Consider the following 26,163-nt stretch of genomic DNA (forward strand, 5'->3'; position numbering starts at 1 on the left):
TCTCTTCTGGAGGGCAAGGTCATCCTCTGTTGAGTATGACCGGTCTATGCTGCTGTTCTCCAGTAGATTTTTCTGTGGTGATGTAAATGCCAACTGGTGCTGTCCACTGTGGGTAGCTCCTAGCCGTATATAGCTGTTGAATTCTTGCAGTGTGTCTAGAACAGCTGAGAAACTGAACTGAAAAAATTTTATTTTAACGAATTTAAATGTAAGTAGCCTTATGTGACTGGTATCCATCTTATTGAACAGTGCATCTCTGGATATTGACATTATTTTAGAATTATTGCAATTTTGATTACTTGGTATTTATGACGAGTAGTTTTTCATATCCAGTAATAATAGGACTCTTCATTTCAGAATTGCTATAATTTTTTAAAAAGTGAGTTGATTTGGGGCTGGGGTCCTAGCTCAGTGGCAGAGCGCTTGCCTAGCATGTGTGAGACACTGGGTTCAATTCTCAGCACCACATATAAATAAATGAAGGTCCATTGACAACCAAAAAAAAAAAAAGAATGAATTGACTTGATAAAGAGTGTCTTTTTCTTTTTTTTTTGGTGCTGGGGATTGAACCCAGTGTTGCTAACCACTGAACCAGGTCCCAAGCCCTTTTTTGTACTTTATTCAGAGACAAGGTCTCACTGAGTTACTTAGGACCTTGCTAAGTTACTGAGGTTGACTTTGAACTTGTGATCCTCCTGCCTTAGCCTCTGGAGCCGCTGGGTTTCAGGCATGTGCCACCATGCCCAACTTGATAAAAAAGAGGTAGAGGTGTTGTGCTTTGGCAGCTATGATGTTTTCTTCAAATAACAGAAGTCCCCATTGAATGGGCTGGAGCAATTAAGAAACGTTTGCTCTCACGATATTAGATATTAGATAGCCTTGGAGCAGGTCAGCTCTAGCGTTGTTGATTCAGCAGCTCAGTAACAGGATCCAGAGCTCAGGGTCTTTCCACCCCTCGTCTGCCTTCCTCAGCCAGAGGATGTATCCACAGGGGGTCAGAGTGTCCACATCATCTGGGCCTGCTCCGTGAGCCTTCCTGCGGCTGGGAGCTCCTGGGCAGAGGCTGGGTCCCCATTCCTACACAGGCAAGCTAACCGGCCTTCTTTCCCCAGCCACACCGGTGAGAAGCCCTTCCAGTGCATTGCGTGTGGCCGTGCCTTCGCTCAGAAGTCCAACGTCAAGAAACACATGCAGACCCATAAGGTGTGGCCTCCAGGGCGCAGTGGTGGCACTGTTTCTCGCAACTCAGTGACTGTCCAAGTCATGGCCTTAGACCCCAGCAGGCAAGAGGAAGAGGAGAATACAGGTGGGTGGATGTGAGGAAAGCCACTCTCCCAGTTCATCACTCCTGCAGCTTTTAGGTTTCTGTTGCCAGCTGTGTGACCTTGAGCAAACTTCCCGACCTCTCTGGGCTTCAGTCTACTTTATAAAAGAGGGCATATGGTGAAAGGAAAGATGACATATGTGAGGCATCACCTTAGCACTGTACCCCGGGCAGACATCCCTAATTAACTACCTGTCTCTTTTTTCATTGAGCCCGAATCCCACCTCACAATTCATTTCGAGTATGTTATTCCAGGCAGTGACTCTGGTTGATTAGGAGTTGAAACCTGGGGACAGTTGGTCTCCAGAGCTCTGTGTATGTTATTGGGTTCTCATTCATTGAAGCTGTCACTTGTTCCAGAGCTAATGCTTCTGTCCCTAGTATTGATTTATTTCTTTTGTGCAGAGGGACTGGGGACTCACTAGGGTTGGAGTGACGCTGTCTAACAGAAGTATAACGTGAGCACCACATAGGGTTAAAGCTTCTCTAGTAGCTACATTAAAATCACTTTAGAAAACACAAAATTAATTTTAATCATATACTTTATTTAGTCCAATATATTATTATTTTAACATGTAACATAAAGAAATTATTGAGGTGTGATTTTTTTTTTTTAATTTTGTTTTGTTTTCTTTTTAAGGGGCTGAGAATTGAACTCGGAGCCTTATGCTCTCTGGGCAAGTGCTCTACCACCTAGCTGTGCTCTCAGCCATATTGAAATGCTTTATATGCTTCTTATACTAATTTTTGAAATCCAATGTGTATTTACTTTTTAAAAAAAATTTTACTGCTGGGCGTGGTGGTGCATGTCTATTATCCCAGTGGCTCGGAGGCTGAAGCAGGAGGATCACAAGTTCAAAGTCAGCCTCAGCAACTTAGAAAGGTCCTAAGCAATTCAGCAAGACCCTGTCTCTAAATAAAATATAAAAAGGCCTGGGGACGGGGCTCAGTGGTTAAACAACCCTGGGTTCAATCCCTGCTGAAAAAAAAAAAAAAAAAATTATTGGTACTTTATAATCATACATGATAGTGGGATTCATTATGCCATGTTTATAAATGCACATAATAAAATTTGCTCAGTCTCCATAGCCGTGTGTATTTACATAGACAGCACATGTGGATTTGGACTGGCCACACTTCAAGTTCTCAGTTGTCATGTGTGACTCACAGTCACTGTGTTGGACAGTGGAGAGCAGAGCCAAAGTCCTTTCCACATAGCACCGAGGGTGAGCAATGCCAACCACATGACAGCTGCTGAATGGGGACTTTTGCTGGGTGACAGTGTGTGGCCACTTTTGTCCGATTGGCCATCGGGGCTTCCTGTTGGAACATGCCCTGAGTTCTGTGAGCTCCGTAGAGAAGGAACCCTTCTCCCAGTGCTTTCGTAACCCTGACAGTGCCTAGCACCAAAGGTTCCACCACTGAGCAAATTTTTATGGAGCCTACTGTGCATCAGGTCACACAGAGATGAGGTCAGAGGTGCAGGGGAGTGAGGAGCAGTCTAGTGAAGAAAGTCAATGAAGCAATGATTGTAATGGGAACAAGGGCCTGGAGAGGCAGGAGTGAGCGAGGAGCGTGTGCAGGGTGTTCACAGAGCACAGAGACGTGGGCGGTGTCTCAGGTGAAGGCCAGGAGGGGAGGCCAAGGCCAGGAGGGGAGGCCAAGGCCAGGAGGTCCGCCTGAGGCCTTGCTTGTGCGCCTCCAGCCTGGCTGTGCTGGTGCACACCTGCTGGCTGTGACTGTGGACCTGAGGATATTGTGCCACACCAGGTGCGTGGCAGTCGGCAGGGGAAACCCGGAGGAGTGTGCAGTAGGTGTTCTGAGTCCCACCTGAATGTGTGGCTCCTGGTTGGAGCCTTAATCGGCTTCTCGGTGACTTCCTCCCCTGGCTTCCTCCACAGGGCTGGGCCAGAGCCTGTCGAGTGCGCCCCCGCAGCCCCAGGCCTTGCCCGCTGTTGGTGAGGCAGAGGGGGACAAGCTGGGGCCCGGGCAGGTGGTCCTCATCGACAGCTCCTACCTGTGCCAGTTCTGCCCCAGCACGTTCAGCACCTATTTCCAGCTCAAGTCCCACATGACGCAGCACAAGAACCAGCAGGTAGGCCTGTGGCGGGCGGCAGTGGCCACGGCCGTCATCAGGAGCCTTGGCCAGTGCTGGGGTCTTGAATGCTGTCCTGAAGGGACAGGACGCAGTCACAATGTTTTCTGCAGCTTGGTCCCATCCCTTCTCTTTCCTTAGGGGAGATTCTTAGGGGTGTTGGTGGAGTAAGTCCGGTCACCCTAGGGCAAATCACAGAGACCTTAAACAGTTGAGAAGTCTGTCATCTGTGGCACAAGAGGCCTGAGATAGGGTGACAGGTGACTCAACCAATTTCCTCCTCTGGTTGCCACCATTGTCCTCTGCCGTGGCTCTCCTTGCCTTGCTGGATGGTGGCCACTCTTCCTAGGCAGCAATTCAATCATATTATTTGGAAACAATGGAAACCTTTTTTTTCTTTCATTGAATTTTACTTATTTTTTGCTGTGCTGGGGGTTGAACTCAGGGCCTCGGGCTTGCTAGGCAAGCAGTCTGCCACTGAGCTATGTCCCCAACCATGGAAACCTTGAGAGCAGCAAGGAAACCTTTCCTAGAGGCATTCTGTAGATCTCTGATTATCCAGAGCCAGTGCCTGTGCTCTGTCATTGAGAAATGTGTTACTATGCCGCAAATAAGAGGAAATTGGATTAATATTAAGAGTTTAATTTCCCTCACATCAGAAGCCCATACGTAGGTAGAGCTGGGCTTGCATAGCAATTCAAACATGGTATCATGGACCAGGATTCTTCCAGCTCCTAGCTTTCTTCTCTTCTACCTTAGCTGGTAGCGTACTTTCTCAAGGTGACAAAATAGCTACTATATCTCTGTTCATCACATCTATATTCCAGTCAGGACAAATGCAAAAGGTAGAGGGGATTTCTCTTAGGAAACTTTTACCTTTTCATTCTGGGAGGGGTGCCATCCTAAAAGACTGCTGCCTACATATCATTGTCAAAAAGGAGTCACGAGGCTGACACTAGATTCACGGAAGCCAGGGGAATCCAGTGTTTGAAGTAGGTATGTTGTTACCCTGAGTAAATTGGGGTTCATTTTGTTGGAAAGAAAGAGTGTGTGATATTATGTGGGCACCCCACAATATACTTATCAAAATATAGTTTTCAAAATGCTAGAAACATACCTTTTCTACAGATGAGACCCTGGATATAAGTCAGAATTTTACTTATTAAAGTCGGTTCAAAAGAACATCCATATACAAGCTGGGCACAGTGGTGCACGCTGTGATTTCAGTTCCCCGGAGGCTGAGGTGAGAGGATGGATCATAGTTCAAGGCCAGCCTGGGCAACTTAGCAAGACCCTGTCTCAAAAAATAAAAAGGGCCACGGGTGTAGCTCGGTGGTAGAGCAGCTGGGTTCAGCCCTCAATGCCACAAAATCAATCAAATCAAATCAAGTAAAACTAAGCAAAGCAAACCAGGGCTCCGGCAGTAGGGAGCGGGGCAACGTGGTCAGGTACCCACCAGCAGTGCCCCAGGCTGGTGTCACAGATTCCTACCGCCCCCCCCCCAGCCGCCTCCCCTCATTCCCGAGTCTCCCCTCAAGGTGTACAAGTGTGTGGTCAAAAGCTGCGCCCAGACGTTCCCCAAGCTTGACGCATTTCTGGAACACATCAAGAGCCACCAGGAGGAGCTCAGCTACCGCTGCCACCTCTGTGGCAAGGACTTCCCCTCGCTGTACGACCTGGGCGTGCACCAGTACTCCCATAGCCTCCTGCCGCAGCACAGCCCCAAGAAGGACAGTGCCGTCTACAAGTAGGTGCCTCCACCTGCCATCCCAGTGCACAGGGCGGGGCAGGGGACAGCGCAGGGGGGCCTGTGTCCTGGTGAAACACCTCAGGAGGAAGCGAGGCTCAGCCTCGGGCGAGTTTGCATGTTGGCACAGCTGGGAGCCAGTGCTGCCCTGCTCACGTGGCTTCCGACTTGGTGGACATTCACTAGAGACAAGGACACCCTGAAAAAGGGGACCTCGCGGGGCGGGGCTCAGTGGCAGAGCGCTTGCCAGCAAGTGCAGGGCACTGGGTTCCATCTTTAGCACCACATGTAAATAAATAAAATAAAGTCCGCTGATAGCTAGAAAAAAAATATTTTTAAAAAAAGGAAACTAATATCTCTTCTTTTGTAATGGGAAAAAGGTTTGATTGTTTTTTCTAAACTAAAAAATTCAAACAAGCACATGTTGGAAAGCAAAAATCCTAAAAATAAGATTTGTTGGTTTAATGATCTGTTAAATGTGGGTTAAAGTTGGAGCTGGGTGCTGATTCTTGGGATGGATAAGGAGTGAACCTCGTGTAGGTGGACATGGGGTGACTTTTCAGATCCCCCTTCCCATCACTTGAGTCTTGCTTTGAGTCATTAAGAAGATCCCCCCGGGGGCCTCGTGCTCATCCTTAGATCCTCAGGTAGTTCTCCTTGGGGTGTTGGGCCTGTGGTGGTCCTTTGGAGGGCTCCCCGGCTGCTGTCCAGGCCCTCTGCCAGGCGCTCCCCTCTAGTGGGCGTTTTCTGCAGACACGCACTTCCCACCTTTCCCCATCCTGGGCTTTGGCCCTGCAGGTGTTCCTCTGTACATTTGCCTGTAATCCTGTGCATGGGGATGGGGCCTGGGAACCTAGAGGGATGTCTGTCTGGAGGCCATTTGTACATTTCTCTGTACAAACTTGTACCTTCTAGGGACTTGGTTGGTGACTTCCATTAGCCCTGGAACTCCTGGGTGAGGCTTCTGAGATTTAGAGATAAATAAACACAGGCCTTGAGGTTAGAAAGCACCGTTGCTCAGGGAGAAACACTGTTCACTGTGATAAAAGGCTGACCTGTTAGTCCCAAAGTTTGGTCAAGGAGCAGATGGCCATCAGCCAAACCCGAGGGTGGAATGGTGTCATGGGTAATGTAGGGCTCTGGAGCCACTACCTGTGTTAGGATCCCATTAACTGCAAGCCTTATGGACGAGTGCAAAGCACTCAGCTACCGAGGGCCTCAGTTTCCTCATCTTTTAGATGGGGATCATGATAGTGCCTACCGTGTTGGACCCTTTATGATCTAGAAAGATAGGCATGAGGCATGTGGACATGGTGCCTGGAGCATCGTGGGTCTCAGTGAAGTTGGTTGCTACAGTTATTGGATTACTTCAGTGTAGGTTTGGCACAATAGAGACCCAGAGTAATGGTAACTGAAACAGGTGAGAATTTCTCTAATATTGGAGCAGGTGTGGCGCCTTCATATTTTCAGAGGTCCAGGCCTGTCCGAGCCTGTGGTTGCTCTGTTCCTTGGGAGTCACGTAGCCTTGGCCTGCCTGTGAGTACCTCCCCAGAGCTCGGAGGTGCATCTTACATCTGCTGCTGTATTTATGCTATATGTATTTTGCATGTTTAATTTTTTAAATTCTTTTTAGTTATACATGAGAGTAGAATGTGTTTTGACATATCAGACATGGATATGACTTCCCATTCTTGTGATTGTACATGATGTGGAGTTACGCTGGTCATGTATTCATATAAGAACATAGGAAAGTTATGTCTGATTCATTCTACTGTTTTTCCTATCCCCACATCCCCTCCCCCATTACTTCCCTCTGCCTAATCTAAGGTGACTCTACTCTTCCCTAGTGCCCCTCACCTTATTGTGAATTAGCATCCGCATATTAGAGAAAACATTCAGCCTTTGGTTTTTTTGGGATTGGCTTATTTCACTTAGCATGATATTCTCCAGCTCCAACCATTTACTGGCAAACGCCAGACTTTCACTCCTTTTTTAAGCTGAGTAGTATTCCATTGACTATATATACCACATGGTCTTTATCCACTCATCTATTGAGGGACACCTAGGTTGGTTCAATAGTCTAACTATTGTGAATTGAGCTGCTATAAAAATTGATGTGGCTGCTGATTTTAAGTCCTTTGGATATAAACCAAGGAGTGGGATAGCTGGGTCCATACTGCTTTCCATAGTGGTTGCACCAATTTGCAGTCCCATCAGTAATGTATGAGTGTACCTTTTCCCCATTTATTTTTCATTTTACTTCTTGCATTTTACGAGTCTTGTTGAGGAATTCGGTTCCTAAGCTGACATGGAGATTTGGGCCTACTTTTTCTTCTAGTAGGTGCAGGGTCTCTAGTCTAATGCCTAGGTCCTTGATCCACTTGAGTTGAGTTTTGTGCAGAGTGAGAGATAGGGGTCTGATTTCAGTTTGCTATGTATGGATTTCCAGTTTCCCCAACACCATTTGTTGAAGATGCTGTTTTTCCTCCAATGTATGTTTATGGCACCTTTGTCTAGTATGAGATAACTGTATTTATGTGGGTTTATCTCTGTGTCTTCTCTTCTGTACCATTGGTCTTCATGTCTGTTTTGGTGCTGATACCATGCTGTGTTTGTTACTATAGCTCTGTAGTTTAATTTAAGCTCTGATGTTGTAATGCCCCCTGCCTCACTTTTGTTGCTGAGGATTATATATTTTTTTGGTGGGGGGGATGCACTGGGAATTGAACCCAGGGCCTTGTGCATGCTAGGTGGATGCTCTACCAATGAGCTGCTTTCCCAGCCTTATATTTTTATTTTCAATATAAGGAGTATCACCAGGTGTAGTGGTGCATGCTTGTAATCCCAATGACTTGAGAGGCTGAGGCAGGCAGATCATAAGTTCAAGGCCAGCCTCAGCAACTTAGTAAGACCCTGCCTCAAATGAGAAATAAAATAAGAAGATCTGGGGATGTAGCTCAGTAGTAAAGTGTGCCTGATTAAAAAAAATATATATATATATATATATAGACACACCCATACACACATGCATGTTACATTATATGAAACTTATATGCATATGTAAGTTACATATATATGTAATTGATTTTTTCCTTCCTGATTGCAGAAGTCATCCATGTTTAATACCGAGAAAAAGGATTTGGGGTGGGGGCAGAACTGGGGATTTAACTCAAGGGTGCTGTACCTTTAAGCTTCATTCCCAGCCCTGCCCCACCTCCCCCTGGAGATTGAACCCAGGGCCTTGTGCATGTGAGGCAAGCACTCTACTAACTGAGTTATGTCCCCAGCCCTCCCAGCCCTTTTTTAAAATTTTATTTTGAGACAGGGTCTCACCAAGTTGCCTAGGCTGACCTTGAACTTGTGATCCTCTGCCTCATTCTCCTGAGTTGCTGGGATTACAAGTGAGTGCCATCATGCCTCCTGAGAAAGGATTTTTAAAAAACCTTACACAGGAGAAAACTCACAATGCCTATCACCCAAAGATAACCACTGTTAATCTCTTGGTGTATTTTGGTATATATCTGTAATGTATACGATTATAGATATAGATACAGATATACACATCACACACACACACACACACATTGAGTCTGGTAATCCTAAACATGGTCATAGGATTTGGTGAAAATTCATCACGCCATCTTTCTATTGTGCAGCTTATGACAAATGGACTGAAACTTAGAGGGATTCCTCTGTACCTTCAGTGTTGTTATTTTTAAAAATATATATTTTAACAGGATATGGTGGTAAATACCTGTAGTCCCAGCTACTCAGGAGGCTGAGGCAGGAAGATCACAAGTTCAAGTCCAGCTGGGCAGCACAGAAAGACTCTGTGTCTTACACACACACACACACACACACACACACACACACAGTGCACATGCTTATATATGTAGTATAAATTTTATTTTTGATTAACATATTGTACACATAAATGGTGTTTAGTGTGATATTTTAACACATGCATGTAGTGTTCACTAATCAATTCCAGCCTCCCTTTATCCACTCTTCCCTTGTGTTATCATTTCAACCTTTAAACTATAAAACTTAAACTGTAATATAGACATCGCTACTTTTCAGCATAAGCAGATCTGCCTCATTCTTTTAGACAGCTGCTGAGTATTCCTTTGCACATGGATGTGCTATAACTTATTTAAACCATCCCTCATTCCTAGATAATTGGTTATCTCCAGTTGTCATTATTATAAACAGTACTACAGGGAATAACTTTGGACATACATCTTTACTCATTTGTAAGTTCCTAGAAACAATTTTGCAAGTCAGAGACCCATGGGGGTTCTAAAAAAAGATTAATTGCCCCCTTCAAAAACTAATTGTTATGTGCAAATAGTACAATATTTAAAAACCATAAATGGGCACAGAGTGAGTAGGAATTCCTTATCTACCCTGACCCACTTCTCCACATTGTAACAGGAACTTAGAGAAGGTGCTTTTGCTAACAGCACTGATTCTTCATTTAGGCCTTCAGGTGCCCAATGGGGAACTAAAAGCATGATAAAACCTGGCTTCTCTGCCTTCATTTGTATCTGTCTCCTTTATCACCTTAAACTTTGTGACCTGCTCAGCTCTGCATTAGGCATGTTGATTCTTTAAGGAGTGTTCATTTAAAAGCTAGCAATATAAGGTTTATTAGCCCTAAATTACCTAAACCGTCTTGTCTCCTTTCAAGTCTGAGGAAAGATCTGTAGGGACATTTGAATTTCATCCTGTTTCAGAACCTTGGAGTGGTGCCTAGAAATCTCCAGTCTTGAGCTGGGGATATAGCTGTTGGTAGAGTGCTTGCTTCTCATGCACAAGGCCCTGGGTTCAATCCCCAGCACCACACTCACACCCCCCCCCAAAAAAAAAAAAGAAAGAAAAGAAAAAGAAATCTCCAGTCTACCCCATACCTTCCAGAAAGAGTGGAATCTTGCAGACACATCACCCATGATGAGACTGCCCCCTAAGCAGAAGCACTTGTCTCATAGGAACCAAGTTACCCGCTTCCTGGATCACAGGTCTGATAACTAAACCTCCTGCATTCTAAGAAGAAAATGGAGATTGCCCCCTCAAGTAATAAGGATTTCTCCTGAGCCACACCTTACAGAACCAGAGTGAGATCATGATCATCCAGACCACAGTTTGATCAAAACCGTTTAATTCTGCATATCTCTCATTCCCCTCCCCTGATTCTTCCTCTATTTAAATCTAAAACTCATGTGAACACCCCAAAGGACTGAGTTGCATGGTCTCACTTTGACTTCCCATTCTGGCCATATTGATTAAAGTCCTTGTCTGCTTTTTACCATTAACTTCTTGGTTTCATTTTTTGGGTGAATAGCTAGACTTGGTTTGGTGGAACCCCTGGAGTCAGGCCTCCCAGCCTAGGACTCTTGATAAAAATTTTGGCGAGCCAGCCAGGAGAAATTTGGGCATCAGCTACTTGCCCCTGGACAGCCTGGCCAAGGGGAAGGAAAGGGCAGTTTTTTGCAGCTACTGAAACTATCTTTGTTTCAGGGATTTCTTTTTTTCCTTCCACTCTGGGCCAGCATTGGCTGCATTTACCATGATTTGGTGAAGCAGAGAAATAAACTTTTGGACCTACAGGCCCTGAACTCTGAGCCCTGGTAAGTTCTCCCTGATGGTGCACGTCAGCCCTCACCCCTCTTTTTCCTTATTGTTTGGGGTTCCTTTGAACCAGTGTGGTTCTTTTAAACCAATTTGGGCCTCTGCCCTTTGTCTAATAGGGAAGTTTGGATTCTGTAACTTTGTGGTACCACTTAGCAGGGAAGGGACATGAGGTACACAGAGAAACCAGGCTAGTTTGAGGATATCTCTGTTGTGTTTTGCATAATAATGGAAAGTACCGATTTTGTCTCAGTGCCCACTAGAGAGAATTTTTTTACTGTTTTGTTTGTTTATAGCTATAAACCTATGATTAAGAAAAATAATTTCTTCTGCCTTTTTGAGCTCATGGTTTTTCTGATGGATTCGGTTTTGGGGTCTGTAGGAATGGAACTTTAATCAATATGGCCATATCTGAAAATCAGAGTGAGATTATCAGCTCATCCTGCCTTGGGCTGGGGTGTTCATAGGAACTTGAGCTTTTTGTTTTGTCTAAATGGAAATTTGGGGCTCTCTGACTACTGCCCTCCCCCATCTTTTCTCAAAATCTGGTTATTCAAGGGTTAACCTTCAACTTTAGAGCTGGTATACAAGGGTTAACTCTCAAACCCACTCAGGACTGAGGGAAAACAACTGGATGAAAGAAAGCTTTCTAAAACCCAGCTGTTGCTATGGAAAACTGCTTAGTTCAAGGTTTACATAAAACTTGCAAATAAGTATCTTAAAGTCTATAAAAATATACTATATTTTGGTCATTAAATGTGTTTTCATGATCTGGGGCTGTGGCTCAGTGGTAGAGCGCTTGCCTGGTATGCGTGAGGCACTAGATTTGATCCTCAGCACCTTATAAAAATAAAATAAAGATATTGTGTCCACCTACAAGGGGTTATAAGTTGTTGATGTATCAAAAAACATTCAAGATTGCTTTCTTCCTGGGTCTTCATTAAAGATTACTAAAAATTATAATTCTAACACTTTGAGCTGTGTTTTAATGAGAAAAAATTATGAAAAGTATATATTTTATCTTTTTTTCCCCCCAGTACTGGAGATTGAGCCATGTCGCTCTACCATTGAGTTACATTCTCAGCCCTACTTATTTATTTATTATTTGGAGATAGGGTCTTGCTAAGTTGCTTAGGGCCTTGCTAAGTTGCCCAGGCTGGCCTCAAACTTGCTATCCTCCTGCACCAGCTTCCCAGGTTGCTGGGATTAAGGCGTGCACCACCACGCCCAGCTAGTATTTCATCTTTTTGAGAAAAAGGAGTGATTTTTTTTAAATTCAGAAATTTTGTAAGATTGTTTTGTTTTGCTTTTAAAGATGGACACAATATCTTTATTTTATTTATTTATTTATTTTTTTTTATGTGGGGCTGAGGATAGAACCCAGTACCTCACAAGTGCGAGGCAGGCGCTCTACCACTGAGCTATAACTCCAGCCCCTGTAAAATTGTTTTAAAATGCAAACTTAGAAAAAAAGGGCAGAAAAGAATTAGCAAGTAGGAGAAAGACCTAAGAAGGTTATGAGTATGAGGACATATTTTGGAGAATGTTTTTGGTTGAGAAAAGATTTCGAATGGTAAAGTAAGATTTTTGTCCTAAAATAAAGTAACTTGATTGTTCCAGGATGGGAAAAAGAAAAATGGGACAGAAAACTAAGGATGAAAACAAGTTGTAGAATGTCTAAGCAGGTTGCAGAAGGCTGTGGAGGACAAATATTAGAACATTTATGTGTGATTAAGTTGGCTACAATTTAAAAGATTTTTTTTTTTTTTGAGATACTGGCAATTGAACCCAGGGGTGTCCTATCATTCAGCTGCGCCCCCAGCCCTTTTTATTTTTTATTTATTTATATGTGGTGCTGAGAATTGAACCCAGGGCCTTATATGTGTGAGGCAAGTGCTCTACTGAGTCCCTGTCTCTTTGTTTTTTAAATGACCACTTTATAAATCTAGTTAAATAACAAATATTATTTTGGGTTTCTGAGGTGTATTTGGCACCCTGTGTATCTGTGACTGAAGATGCATATTTATCTCAGGATTAAATATGACATGTTTGAGCTTTCTAAAAATATCATGCAGAAGTTTGTGGAGTGGGGTACAGCTTAGTGTAGAATACTTGCGTAGCATGCATGAAGCCCTGGGTTCAATCCCTAGCACCACAAGAGAAAAAAAAAAAAAAAACTTTGTAGAGTTAAAGATTTATAGGTTTAATACACGCAAGATAACCAATAAATACTCTTTTAAATCATGTGCATGTATCTGGACCTTAAACATAAATTGAACTTTAAACATATAAAATGGTCAATGAAACTTTTAGAATTTTGTTTTCAGTACCATATAGATGAGAAAAATGCCAACCATTTAAAATCTGGTTTGGGTCTGTTAGCTTCAACTGAATAAGTGTTTTATTACTGTTTATTACCGAGTCACTGGCACTGTCGCCTCCACGTAGGAGAGGTATAGAACTATCCTTTGATTTTTGCCAATGCTTTAACCTATGTAGTCCTTGTTGAAAACAGAACCACTTGATTATAGTTATCCCATTGACCCACATGTTCCAAATTTAACTTCAAAAATAAAAACTGCCAGGTGTAGTAGTACACGCCTGTAATCTCAGTGACTTGGGAGCCTGAGGCAGGAGAATGGCAAGTTCAAGTCCAGCCTCAGCCACTTAGTGAGACCCTGTCTCAAAATAAATAAAGAAAAAAGGACTGGGGATGTGGCATCTGGCTACAAGCCCTAGTACCACATATACACAAAGTAAACATTACTCCAGTAACAATATCACAGGTAGAAAATTAAAAAAAAAAATAGCTTTGTATGCATGAGGCCCTACTGTGAAGAAATAAGCTCTTTTAAAACTTTTTATTTTGGCATAATTTCCAACTTCCCAAAGAGTTATAAGACTAGTACAGAGATTCCCATATCTACCTTCACCCAATTTCCCAATTGCACACGTCATATCCCATTTGTTTTATCATATTTGGAAGCATTTCAGAGTCATTTGAAGATGTGATGTTCTTTCCTTTTTATCTTCTGTGTACATTTGCCCCAAACAAGGGAAGCATAGGGTGAATGTAATCCCAGCAGCTCAGGAGGCTGAGATAGGAGGGCTGAGAGTTCAAAGCCAGTCTTAGCAATGGTGAGGCGCAAAGCAAGTCAGTGAGACCCTGTCTTTAAATAAAATACAAAATATGGCTGGGGGTGTGGCTCAGTTTTCGAGTGCGCCTGAGTTCAATCCCTGGTACCAAAAAAAAAAAAAAATCAGTATAATTCTATTAGCTCATCTTCAGGCCTTATTTAAAACTTCCAAATTGTTCTATTAATATCCTTTATAAAATAAAAAAAAAAAGAAAAGCACACACATTTTTTTCTGGCCCAGGGTCCAGCCTGGGATCACACCTCACCTTCATTGTCATGCCTCTTTCACCTCCTTGAAGCTGGAACAGTTTCATGCTCTCTTTGCTTTTCATGACCTTGAAGAACTAGAAGTGAACCTAGGGCCTTGGGCACGTGGGCAAGTGCTCTTGTGCTAAGCAACATTTCCAGCCTGACCTTGAGTGTGTGTGTGTGTGTATGTGTGTGTTTGAGAGAGAGAGAGAGAGAGAGAGAGAGAGAGAGAGAGAGAGAGAACAGGGATTGAGCCGAGGGGTGCTTAACCACCGAGCCACATCCCCGGCCCTTCCTGTTGTTGATCTAGAGATGAGACCTCGATAAGTTGCCCAGTCTGGCCTTGAACTTTTGATCCTCATTCCTCAGCCTTCCAAGTTTTGGGGATTACAGGTGTGTGTCACCACACCTGGCTCTGACCTAGGTTTTTTTTTTGGTGGGGGGGGGTACCAGGGATTGAACTCAAGGACACTCGACCACTGAGCCACATCCACAGACCTATTTTGTATTTATTTAGAGGCAGAGTCTCACTGAGTTGATTAGCTCCTCGCTTTTGCTGAGGCTGGCTTTGAACTCATGATCCTCCTGCCTCAGCCTCCAGAGCCACTGGGATTACAGGCGTGCACCACCGTGCCCAGCCTGACCTTGATATTTTTAGAGTGTCGTTGAGTTGTTTTGTAGAATGCCTTTGTTTGGGTCTGCCTGATTTTACCTGGCTATTATATCCAGGATGTGTCCTTTTGGCAGGAACATCACTAGTGACACTGTCCCTCTCCGGGCACCATCTCAGGAGGCACGTAATGATCATGTGTCCCATAACTTGTTGTGCTGCCTTGGATGACTTAGTGAAGGAGGTATTTCTGGCAGGGAGTTTTGATTTTCATGGCTTTTGCTGATCTCCCCCGGCCCCAGACTTGAGGTTTAGTCCTGTCCCCTCACCAGCTTGTTGGGTCTCTGCTCCCCTGGTATCTCCCTCCAGTCTACCCCCCTCCCTCTCTTGCTGTCTGGAGAACTTTGTGTGTGGTTTTCAGAGTGTGGTCTGAGGGGTCCCCTAGATCCACCATGGGTGCCATCTTCCTGGGGCTTCCCGTGGGTGGCACTAGTGTAAGGACCACAGGGCTCATGTGTTTCTGTTTTGGCATGATTTGCCTGCTCACCTGTGACATGCCCCACAGGTATCTCATTATATAAGGGTCCATTGGCTGGTGAATGTCTTTGTGGTGGGAGATGGTGGTCTTATTCCTTCAGAGTGGCTCAGGACCTACAAGTGCTGTTCCGTTTTTCTCCTTGTGGTGCTGGGGATTGAACCCAGGCCTTGCACATGCTAAGCACAGGCTAAACATAGGCTATACCACAGTCCCTGAACATGCTGTTCCAGGGGCATGTCAGCCACAGGAGCTGTGTATACCACACTTTTCAGTTATGAGCCACTCAGCACAGTTGTGTCCTTCGACTCTGTGGCAATCTTAGAATGACCATCAGGCAGGGCCATGTCACAAGTGAGGAAACCTAGAGCATCAGGCAGGAAGGAGCTGGACCTGCGTCCCTTTGTGTGGCTCTTGCATATGACAGATTCTCGCTGGTACCCTGAGCAAGCTGTGAATAGGAAAGGTGTAGTTCCATTGTTAGGGACCATGTGTAGGGGAGGAGACTGTTCATAACCAAGCAAGCAAATAAAATAATTCCTAGTAATTAGTGCTAAGGAGAAAATAAGCTGGGTGACATAACAGGGGGTGCCTGGGGTAGACTGTGGGGGGCAACTTGAGACAGAATGGTCAAGGAGTGCTTCTCCAAGGAGGTGACATTTGAACTGGAACAGCAAGTGTAAAGGTCCTGAGGCAGGAATGATCTTGCTGTGTGCAAGGTTCATCAAGGAGGCCAGGGTGCTGGGACAGAGCGGTTTGGGTAGGGAGTAGGGGAAGAAGTCTGAGGGGTAGGAGTGGGTCAGACCGTAGGGCCTCATAGGCCGTGGTGTGCAACAAAGTGCAAGCAACTGGGGGACACTCTCACTTTCATTTTTTAGTTATTTGTTGATTTGTGTATGTGTGTGCAGTGCTGGGGATGGAACCCAGGGCCTTGTGCATGCTAGGCAAGCGCTCCACCACCGAGCTACACAGAGCCCTGACTGATTGACTGATTGATTTCCTTTGTCATGCTAGGGACCGAATACAAGTGTGCTCTACCACTGAACTATACCCCAGCCCTTTTTATTTTTTATTTTAAGACAGGGTCTCACTAAGTTGTCGAGGCTGGCCTTAAACTTGCCTCAGCCTCCCAAGTAGCTGGAATTATAGGTGTTCTTCACCATGGCTGGCTTGATTTTTGTTGTTTTTGTTTTTTTATTTTTAATATTTGTTTTAGTTGTAGATGGACATAATGCCCTTATTTAATTTATTTATTTGTATGTGGTGCTGAGGATCGAGCCCAATGCCTCACACATGCTAGGCGAGCGCTCTGCCACTCCAGCCCTTGATTTTTATTTTTAAAGGCTCCCTCTGGCTGCTCTCTGAATGGATGTTCAGGGACAGGTTGGGGACAGGAACTTGAACCAGAGGCTACTGTGCATGTCCCAGCAGGTGGTGGCAGCAGCTGGGTGGAGGATGGAGGCAGTGGCAGGAGAGAGGAGTGGATTGAGAACCAGGGAAACTCAGGCCCTTGCCTCCTAACGATGGCCTGGGGCAGGAGGGATGATGGCCTGGGGCAACGGGGACAGACCTGCGCCTGCCCAGCTGCTCTCACCTCTGCGGCTCCTCCCCACTCAGGTGTGTCAAATGTGTCAACAAGTACTCCACTCCCGAGGCCCTGGAGCACCACCTGCAGACCGCCACTCACAACTTCCCCTGCCCGCACTGCCAGAAGGTGGGTGCTGGCCCTACGGGTGGTGACAAGGGAGGTGGCGGGTAAACGCCTTGCCCTTTCTGTCTCTCCTCCACCTCGGGAAGTGCCAGTGGGTGCAGGGGGCCGACAGGCATCTGAGTGTGGCCTCCAGCTTCCCAATGTACCATCCTGTCGTCATCATTGGACCTTCTTGTTGGTGACTCTGGAAGTCCTTCCTAAAACCTGCTCCTATGCCATCAGACATCCAGGAAGTGTTTCCATTGTCCCCGGCTCAAGTGTCATGGTTGATTTGAATCAGTCCCTATATTGCAGTTATCCACACAACAGAAGCTTCTGTTAACCCGCGCCCCTGCCCCAGCGCCTCCTTTTTTATTCCCCCTTTTAATTTATCTCTCCAAGGAACTGGGCCGTTGGCCCTGTGGGGCTTCCTGCCATCTGGGTTTGCTGATTGCTCCCCTGGGTTGCCGTCACCAGGTTCTACTCATGAGAGACAACCTTACATGCAGATTTTCCAGGACAGCCTTTTTTTTTTTTTCTCTCCACTTTAGCCTTGTTCTAGATGTTTCTAATTACATACCTAACTTCAGAATTTGTGGTCTAAGCAAAAAGTATCATGAGTCGAGAAAAAAGCACCTGCCAGGTGCCATTATTCTATCTGAATTGACCCACTTAGCCCTGGAGGGCAGATATACTCTTTCTGTCCCCATTTTACAGGGGGAAACAAGACCCGGAAAGGCCACCTAGCTAGGAAGTGATGGGGCTCATGAGGGTGGGGCGCTGTGTCTGTGCCCTTGACGGCTTCTCTTAACCCAGTGAGTGAATGAGTGAAGCCTTTCCTCTGTCTACAGGGAAAGGTCTGGGTTCCTGTGTTTTCTGGGTCTTTATTACCTTTCTGTTCATTCCTTTACCCGACAGTCGTTTGACCCGGGCTCTTTGCTGAGGAATGAAAGTCCCTCTGCCCTCCTAGAGTCCCCATGTAAGCCAGGGATCCTAGTCCAGTGGGTTAAATGCTGATTTTAAAACGTGAGTGATCACTGGGAGGCAGGATCTTCTTTGTCTAGCTAGGCACCAGGAATTCAGGGAAGACTTTACAGCGGCACTGGCATCTGAGTTGGGTCTTGAAGGATGAGTAGGAGTTTGTGAGACTAATAGAGAAAGGCCCTGTGGGTAGGAAGAACAGCCTGGGCAGAAACTCAGAGAAGGTGCATTTTGGGCTTGTCTCCTGGGTGAGTAGAGAAGCCACAAGGTGCTGAGGGCTGGGTCTGCCGCTGCGGGCCTGGTCTCAGGTGAGCAGAAGGAAGGGTATCTCCATTGGGGGTGGACACGAGGGGCTCGTGAGCTCTGAAGGTGCGCGGGAGGGGGCCTGGGGAGGCAGCACTGAAGCCGAGCGCTCTGCCTCCAGGTGTTCCCTTGTGAACGCTATCTGCGGCGTCACCTGCCCACGCATGGCAGCGGAGGCAGGTTCAAGTGCCAGGTGTGCAAGAAGTTCTTCCGGAGGGAGCACTACCTCAAGCTGCACGCTCACATCCACTCAGGTGGGTACCTCGCCCCGCCCACTCCTGCCCAGGCCCCGCCCCTCCTCCCGCCCTACGCCCACCAGCTCTCCCTCATGAACCCTGGGTCCCCACCAGCACTAGAGCAGGGAGAAGCTGCTAGAGGCTGGTGTTGGGGCGGGGACCTTGGCTCTGCCCCGAGACTGCTCCGGGAGTCTAGAGCAAAATTCCCACCAAATCTGGGCGAAACCCTCTCTCCTCAGTTGAGACATTGATTTTTTTTTTTTTTTAATCTTTAAATGTTATTTTCCCCCCACGGTCCCCAGGGCCTTGCGCTTGCTAGGCTAGTGCTCTATTACATGGACAATCCAGTTTTCAAATTCTTTTTAGTAAAGCATATTTTATATCACAACCCAGGAAATATGTACATGCACATAGGATATGTTGAAACCAAAGTTTCACAAAGCAATATTTTCAATTGTGTTCATTTTTTAAAATAACTACTAACTGGGCATGGCAGCATGTACCTGTAGTCCCAGCTACTTGGGAGTTTGTAAGATACTCCTAATCCCCTCCCTGAAAGTAACTGCTATTACTGTCTAGTTTGGGTCAATCTAGTTTTGTTTTATTTTATTTATTTATTTATTTATTTATTTATCTATTCACTCATTCATTCCAGTATAAAATAATAGGATTTATTCAAGTGAGAAGAAAAGAGCCAGAGTTCTCACAGGGTGAGAGAGGACCTAGTAGGGGCTGCCCTGGTTTTATTTTATATCTGTACAACATACTTGCTTACTTTTATGTAGGTAAACATAGAATATAATTTGGAATTCTGTGTCAGAATTCCTTGTCAGTATAGCTGAAGATGTTCTTGAATAGCAACTCTGTCTTCATAGTTGTATAGTATTCCTTTGTCGAGCTGAACAATGGGCAGGCCCTTCAGTTTTTTTTCAGCTGTTAGTTTGTAAGGTTCACACAATGCTATGTGGGTCCTTTGGCAAACTTCGGGTATAGATCGGTAGCATATATTCCCAGCAGTGAAAGTGCTAAATTAAGGGCTGGGGTTGTGGCTCAGCGGTAGAGTGCTCACCTAGCATGTGCGAGACCCTGGGTTCGATCCTCAGCACCACGTATAAATAAATAAAATAAAGGTATTGTGTCCAACTACAGCTAAAAAATAAATATTAAAAAAAAGAAAGTGCTAGATTAAAATGTATGTGCAGGCTGGGTGTGGTCACACATGCCTGTAATCCCAGGGACTCCCCACTTAGGCAGGAAGATCATATGTTGGAGGCCAGCCTCAACAACTTAGCAAGATCCTGTCTCAAAAATTAAAAAAAGTAAAAGTAAAAAAACGGCTGGGGATGTAGCTCCATGGTAAAATGCCCTGGGTTCAATCCCCAGTATCAATAAAAATAAAAAAATAAAAATAAAATGTAAGTGCAGTACTGAGTTTCTTCTTGGGATGATGGAAAAAGTTATGGAGATGGATGGTCTTGATGGCTGCACGACAGTGCACATGTGCTTAATGCCACTGAACGACATGAATACTGAAAGATGGCTAAGATGGTAAATTTTATGTTATATATATTTTACCTTTAATAAAAAAGGAAAGTCTTAAGCTTTGTAATTTTTGTTGTTGTTGTTGTTTCATCCTCAGGATTGGACCCAGGGGTACTTAACACTGAGCCACATTCCCAGCCTTTTTTATTTTTTATTTTGAGACAAAATTTTGTCAGGAGCTGCCACACAGGAGCTGAGCACCCTTAGCCTTGAGCGCACACATCCACTGGTTTCCCCTGCACACAGAAACAGGTGGATCTCAAAATTGGCAGAGGAATGAAGCTCTGGGAGTGGGCGTCACCCAGTGAGACTGAAACCCAATCCCTGGCCTCATGTGGGTGGAGCTTTCTTCCCCTCAGTAAACAAGGCCACCGGCAGGCGCTCTTCTGTCTGCCTCTCTTGCTTCCCTTGTGGGAGCTGGGGCCAAGGAGCCCTCACTGAACCCCAAGAAAAAGGTATTTTCTCTGTCTCTGTGTGATTATTCAGTGCCAACCCAGTTCACCTGGAGTGACCCTGACTGATTTAGTCACCTGTCGCGGCAGAATTTCACTAAATTGCCCAAGCTGGCCTCAGCCTCCGTGTTAGCTGGATTACAGGTGTGCACCACTGTACCCAGCTTCCCCTGGGGTTTTATGAGGCATAAGGATTATACTTTTTCCTAACAAGAAAGTGACTTTGTTAAACTACCTTATAGTTTTCCTCTGCCACTTTGGCTAAGGGATCTTTCCAGATGAGAGAACAGAACACAGATTGACCTTAGTCTTTTTTTATTTTTTATTTTTTGGTACTGGGGATTGAGCTCAGGGGCACTTAACCACTGAGCCCCATCCCCAGCCCTATTTTGTATTTTATTTAGAGACAGGGTCTCACTGAGTTTCTTAGGGCCTCGCTTTTCCTGGGCTGGCTTTGATCTCACAATCCCTCTGCCTCAGCCTCCTGAGCGCTGGGATCACAGGCATGTGTGCGCCACTGCACACCCTGCTGGCTGCAGACCATTCCATAGTAAGCACCAGAATTCCCGTAAGCACTTGCATTGAAGTTTTTCCAAAGCACTGTTCCTTCTGCGGGAGGACAGAGAGGACACAAGGGTAGAAAATCAAATCAGCCCCGGAATAGCCCTTTCCAAAGAGCAGCTTGTGACCGCACATGAGCTTTGTAGGCACCTCCCTTGGTGTCCTGAGGGCTCTGCAGCCATCAGGTGAGACACACCCCTCCACTGCCAGATAGGCTCAGCTTAGCAGCAGGAAGACCTGGGGCAGCTCAGGTGGGCTCTGGATCGCACCGCTGGGCTGGAATCCTAGCTGCCCAGCCAGAGTGTGGACTGCGGGCTGGTCACCCTGACCTTCTCTTTCCCAGCTGTAACACGGGGACAATAGTAGTCCTTACCCCAGGGATTTGATTGGATAAAGTGTGAGTCTCCCTCTCCATTGTGGACCCGATGGCTTTGACGCTGTGACCATCCACCGTGACTCAGGCACACCTTAGATTCATGCTGGACGTTCTCTTCCTCTCATGCATGGCCAATCCCCTGGTGAGGGCTGCTGACCCCACTTCCCTGACCTGGCCTGTCCTCTGCCGCTTCCCTGTTGCCCAGCCTCCACCCAGCCTGCAGCCTGACTCCCCCGAGTCTGCTCTCCACACGCAGCCAGAGGGGCCTGTCCCTCCTCTGCTCTGACCCTCTGCTGGCTTCTCATCCAGCTCAGAATGCAAGCCACGGTCCGACCTCAGCCGCCCAGATCCTCCCATGAGGCCAGCTGCCTGGTGACCTCACCCATGCCCCTTCCTCCCCATGCGGGCCTCCCGGGGCTCCTCAGGAACCCCAGCATGCTTCTGCTTTCCCTCTTGCCTGGACCCTTGCCTGCGTTTCCTTGGCAGCTCCGTGTCCGGGGTCTCTCTTCATGAGTTGCTGTACCGGAGGCGCGTCTCCCACCAGCCTGTCTAAAATAGTCCCTCGGAGGAGCCCTTGAGCCCAGGAGTTCAGAGGCATCTGGGCAATGCAGCGAGACCCCATCTTTAAAAAAAAAAATAAAAGAGTCCTCTCTTCTCCCTGGCAAAACAAAATCGAGAAATGAGAAGTCGTTTTTCCCAGCCCACCTCCGTGGCGGAGCTGCCGCCCTGAGAGGCTCAGTGGGGAGCCCTGGGACCCTCACTCTGGCGGGGTGTCTCCTGCAGGTGAGAAGCCCTACAAATGCCCCGTGTGCGAGTCCGCCTTCAACCGCAAGGACAAGCTGAAGAGGCACATGCTGATCCACGAGCCCTTCAAGAAATACAAATGCCCCTTCTCGTGAGTAGAGCTGCGGCAGGTGGTGGCGGAGTGTGGAGTCCCCCCAGGGAGGGCTGGACCCAAAGATGCCAGGCCTACTCTGCTTCCTTTCCCAGCCCTTAGGGCGAAAGGGTGTCCCTCCGTCCTGTCCAGGGCCACTGGGGGGCCAGCAAGAGGGCTCCAAGCTTGCTGCGCTCCCCTGACTCATGCCTGTGGGTTCCAGGACGCACACGGGCTGCAGTAAAGAGTTCAACCGGCCAGACAAGCTGAAGGCTCACATCCTGTCCCACTCAGGTAAGGGACCCACGGCCTGCCAGGCGGGCGGTTCAGCCCAAGCCCTGGGTGACGACGGCAGGAGGAGGAAAAGCAGACACACCCGCGAGGCCAACTGTCCCTGCCTGGTGGAGTCCAGCCAACGGACTTGCCCTCGTGGGCTGGAAGCCAGTCTGTGCTCGGAATCTGAGGGGTACAGACGAATCTCACAGCCCCCCAGTCTGAGGGGAAGGCCAGCCTGAGAAGGGACATTTGAATTGGAGTGGTGCCCGGTGTGAGGAGTGTGGATCAGGTGTGGTCCAGGATGTGGCTGGGAGGCTCCTTGGCTGGGCAGGGTCTTCAAACCACTCCTCGTTTCCCAGGGGCTCCCTAGAGCAGCTCTGTGGGGTTCCACCCACTGCTTAGTCTCGAAGAGGATGTTTCATCCTGGCAGCCTTGACACCGTGGGCTGGGTAATTCTTTGTCGTGGGAGGTTGTCTTGTGCCCTGATAGGTGTCTGTCCACTTGGTGTCAGTGGCTTTCCCCCAGTAGTGTGACTATCAGCTGTGTCTCTAGGCATGGCCAAGAGTCTCCTGGGGATGGGATGAAGTCACCCCTGGGTGAGAACTACTGGCCACAGACAGGACCCAGTGGCTAAAGAAACCCTGAAAACTGAGAGTAGTTGAAGGAGTTGAGGCAGGATCTGGGTTTGAATCAGGGCTGTCACTTTGCTGCTGGGTGGCTTCAGGCAAGTCACTGCCTCTCTGAGCCTCCATCCCAAGAAGGCTGCGGCGACCAAGGGCGTGTGCATGGACCAGGGTGAGCAGGAGCTGGGTTGACTTGAGGGTGATGTGGACACCAGGGATTCATTCAGGAGTGACTCGAGGCCTGACCCTGGCTCAGGCGTGGGTGGCATAGGGCATCAGCCAGGCAGAACCCACCCAGCCCTCTTGGGAAACTTCCCAGTTAGTGGGGAGACCAAAAGTATACAGTGAGCAAATAAAGCAGCAAGCACACTGGGTGCAGGGAGGAGGGAAACAGGGCGGAGAGTGAAGGGTGTGGGGATGAGGGAGGCCCCTGGGAGCCGAGTCCCGAAGGATGAGAAGAGCCAGGAAATGGCTCTTTGGGAGAGGGGGCAACAGAGCTGACCTCACGGTGAGGGAGAAGGGGGGGTGGGAGGCCGTGCACAGGGCCTGGTTGGAGACAGGAGATGGGGCCGAGAGGTGAGGGGGCTGCCAGACAGCAGCGTGCTTTTTAGGGAACATAGGGAATCAGTGGGAGGTTTGGAACAGGGAACACCTTGCTCGTTTGTGTTTTGCAAAGACATTTCTAGCTCCCTGTAGTGAGGTAGGCAGACCAGAGGAGGTAGCTGCCTCTGTCATCCAGGTGAGAGATCATGGTGACCTGCAAAGTTTACCAAGATTTAAGGATTAAGTGGACTGGTCCATGCGGAGGAAATGGCAAGTGCAAAGGCCCAGGGGCAGCAGCCAGCTTACTGCATTAAGGAAGTATATGGCTGGCAAGAGTGACTAGCTGGGAGGAGGTGGGAGAGGAGAGTGGAGGAAGCCAGGGCCAGTAGGCAGGACACTGAGTGTCATTCCCTGGGCGAAGCACCCCTGCAGGGTGAGGGTCTGCTTCCTCAAACTGACTTGCCTCTACCCCCTCAGGCATGAAGCTGCACAAATGCGGCCTGTGCAGCAAGTCCTTCAGCCGTCGTGCCCACCTCGCCGAGCACCAGCGTGCTCACACAGGCAACTACAAGTTCCGCTGCACCGGCTGTGCCAAGGGCTTTTCCCGCCACAAGTACCTCAAGGATCACCGCTGCCGCCTTGGCCCCCCAAAGGACAAGGACCTGCAAACCCGGCGGCCACCCCGGAGGAGGGCAGCTCCCCGCAGCAGCAGCGGCAGCAGCAGCGGTGGCGGGCACAAGGTGGTGGCCCCCTTGCAGGACCCACTGGGACTAGAGGAACTGAAGGATGCAGGGGCCGGGCCAGTGCCCGAGGCTGCCCCCGGCAAGCCACCCTTCTCGGAGCAGGATGCTGTGCTGTCCATCGTAGTGGGTGGCGCTGTGGGCGGGGACCCTGAGCTGGTAGTGCCAGGCCATGCTGAGGGGCTGGGCTCCAACTTGGCACTGGCAGAGCTGCAGGCGGGGGCCGAGGGCTCGTGTGCCATGCTCGCGGTACCTGTCTACATCCAGGCCTCGGAGTGAGGTGGAGCTCCTGCTCCCACAGGCCAACCTGATGCCTGTGGGCCCCGCGGCCCAGGCGGACCAGAGATCCTTCCAGGGGAAGTGAGCCGTGGCAGAAGCCCTTTTGGAATGTAAGCTCGGGCCCCTGGCTGCCCTTCTATGCCCCCAGTCTGCTGGAGGGCCCTGCAGCATCCTGGGATTCATCCCCAGGACAGAGCAAATGGCAAGAGAGAAGGCCGGAGCCCGAGAAGCCCGGGCCTGGCTAAGCTAGGCTGGTGGTGAGACCACCTCCAAGGCAGACAGGGTGGCCCCAGCCACCCTTCTCCAGCCGCCTGGGATGGCCTCTAATCAAGCTTCTCTTCAGGAGACTGGACATGGTCAGAGTCCTTACCTAGTGGACCTTTTCCCTTAGGGTTCCTCACAGTGTCCCCAGAAAACTGTGAGGTAGGCATTTAGGAGGCACTTCAGTATGGCAGGTAGATGGCAGCTGTGAGCCAGATCTGGCTTCAAATCCAAGAGCTGCCAAGCACTTACTTTGTGACCTCAGTAAAGTCACTTCACTTCTCTGAGCTCCCCTGTTCCTCATCCATACAGTGGGCTTGTGATGGTCCTACCTCCTGGGGTTGGTTTGGGGGTTCAGTATGGTGAAATGTGCAGATCGTCTGGTATGGTGCCCTCACTGGGAAAGTACTCAATAAATGTTTCTATCATATGTGTCCAAATGGCTCAGACCCGAGCCTGGCAGTTCCTTTCTTAGCCCCTAGGTGACAGTCTTCTCCTCCAAAGCCTTGGGGCTGGGAAGCTGGCACATTGCAGCCACTGTGAGGTTATGAGGGAGGAGTGTGTGTGCTCCTGGGATGGTTGTTACAGAGCCTGAGCTGGGCACACACTCCGGGGAAGGCTTATGCCTGCTTGAGAAAAATTCAGGATCCCGGGCCTCGCCCCAGCCTTTCAGAACCAGGAATTCTGCCCAGAGCCAGGAGCCCATCCTGAGCGGACCCCTGCATAGCCAGCAACGCCAGCCTCTCCTGTCCCCTCTTCTTCCCTCCCCAGCTAGTACAGGTGCGAGACAGGAGGGAGGAAAGGGGCCTTGACCAGGTTTCCCATGTATCTTCAGGGCCCCTGGGCCACTTTGCCTTTGTTACAGGCGAGGAAGCTGAGTTTGGAGGGCGGCCAGGGCAGACACTGAGTTTCCTCAGAGACCAGCGCGTCCCTCAGGCCTCAGTGTTGGCATCCAGGGCTGCAGCTCAGAGCCAGGCCCCACTTTTGGCATCCTTAGGCAGGAAGGGCGCGGTGTGTCAGCGGGGACAAAGCTGATGGTGAGGGCTGTGAGCATTTCAGCCTGCAAGAGGCCAGAGGAGGGACCAGTAAGTTTCAGAGGCA

At 48.0% G+C, this 26,163-nt stretch overlaps 1 protein-coding gene across 6 annotated transcripts in view; it reads left to right on the forward strand.

Annotated features, from left to right (window-relative positions):
- The window catches only part of Znf341 (zinc finger protein 341), a 42,832-nt gene extending 17,340 nt beyond the window's left edge, over positions 1–25,492 (forward strand). For all 6 annotated transcript variants that reach the window (XM_046433941.1, XM_046433942.1, XM_046433940.2 and 3 more), the window contains 8 exons: positions 1,113–1,306; positions 3,226–3,419; positions 4,958–5,166; positions 16,943–17,039; positions 18,421–18,553; positions 22,250–22,361; positions 22,564–22,634; positions 24,260–25,492. In XM_046433941.1, coding sequence (XP_046289897.1) covers positions 1,113–1,306; positions 3,226–3,419; positions 4,958–5,166; positions 16,943–17,039; positions 18,421–18,553; positions 22,250–22,361; positions 22,564–22,634; positions 24,260–24,801 — 1,552 coding nt within the window. In that variant the 3' untranslated portion in view covers positions 24,802–25,492. The remainder of the gene's footprint in view (positions 1–1,112; positions 1,307–3,225; positions 3,420–4,957; positions 5,167–16,942; positions 17,040–18,420; positions 18,554–22,249; positions 22,362–22,563; positions 22,635–24,259) is intronic.
- The last annotated feature ends 671 nt before the right edge of the window (positions 25,493–26,163 follow it).

The sequence above is a fragment of the Marmota monax genome, unplaced genomic scaffold, assembly GCF_021218885.2.
Source record: "Marmota monax isolate L192 unplaced genomic scaffold, Marmota_monax_Labrador192_F-V1.1 WCK01_AAM20220418_F8-fsc00014, whole genome shotgun sequence".
In the NCBI taxonomy this organism is placed as follows: Eukaryota; Metazoa; Chordata; class Mammalia; order Rodentia; family Sciuridae; genus Marmota; species Marmota monax.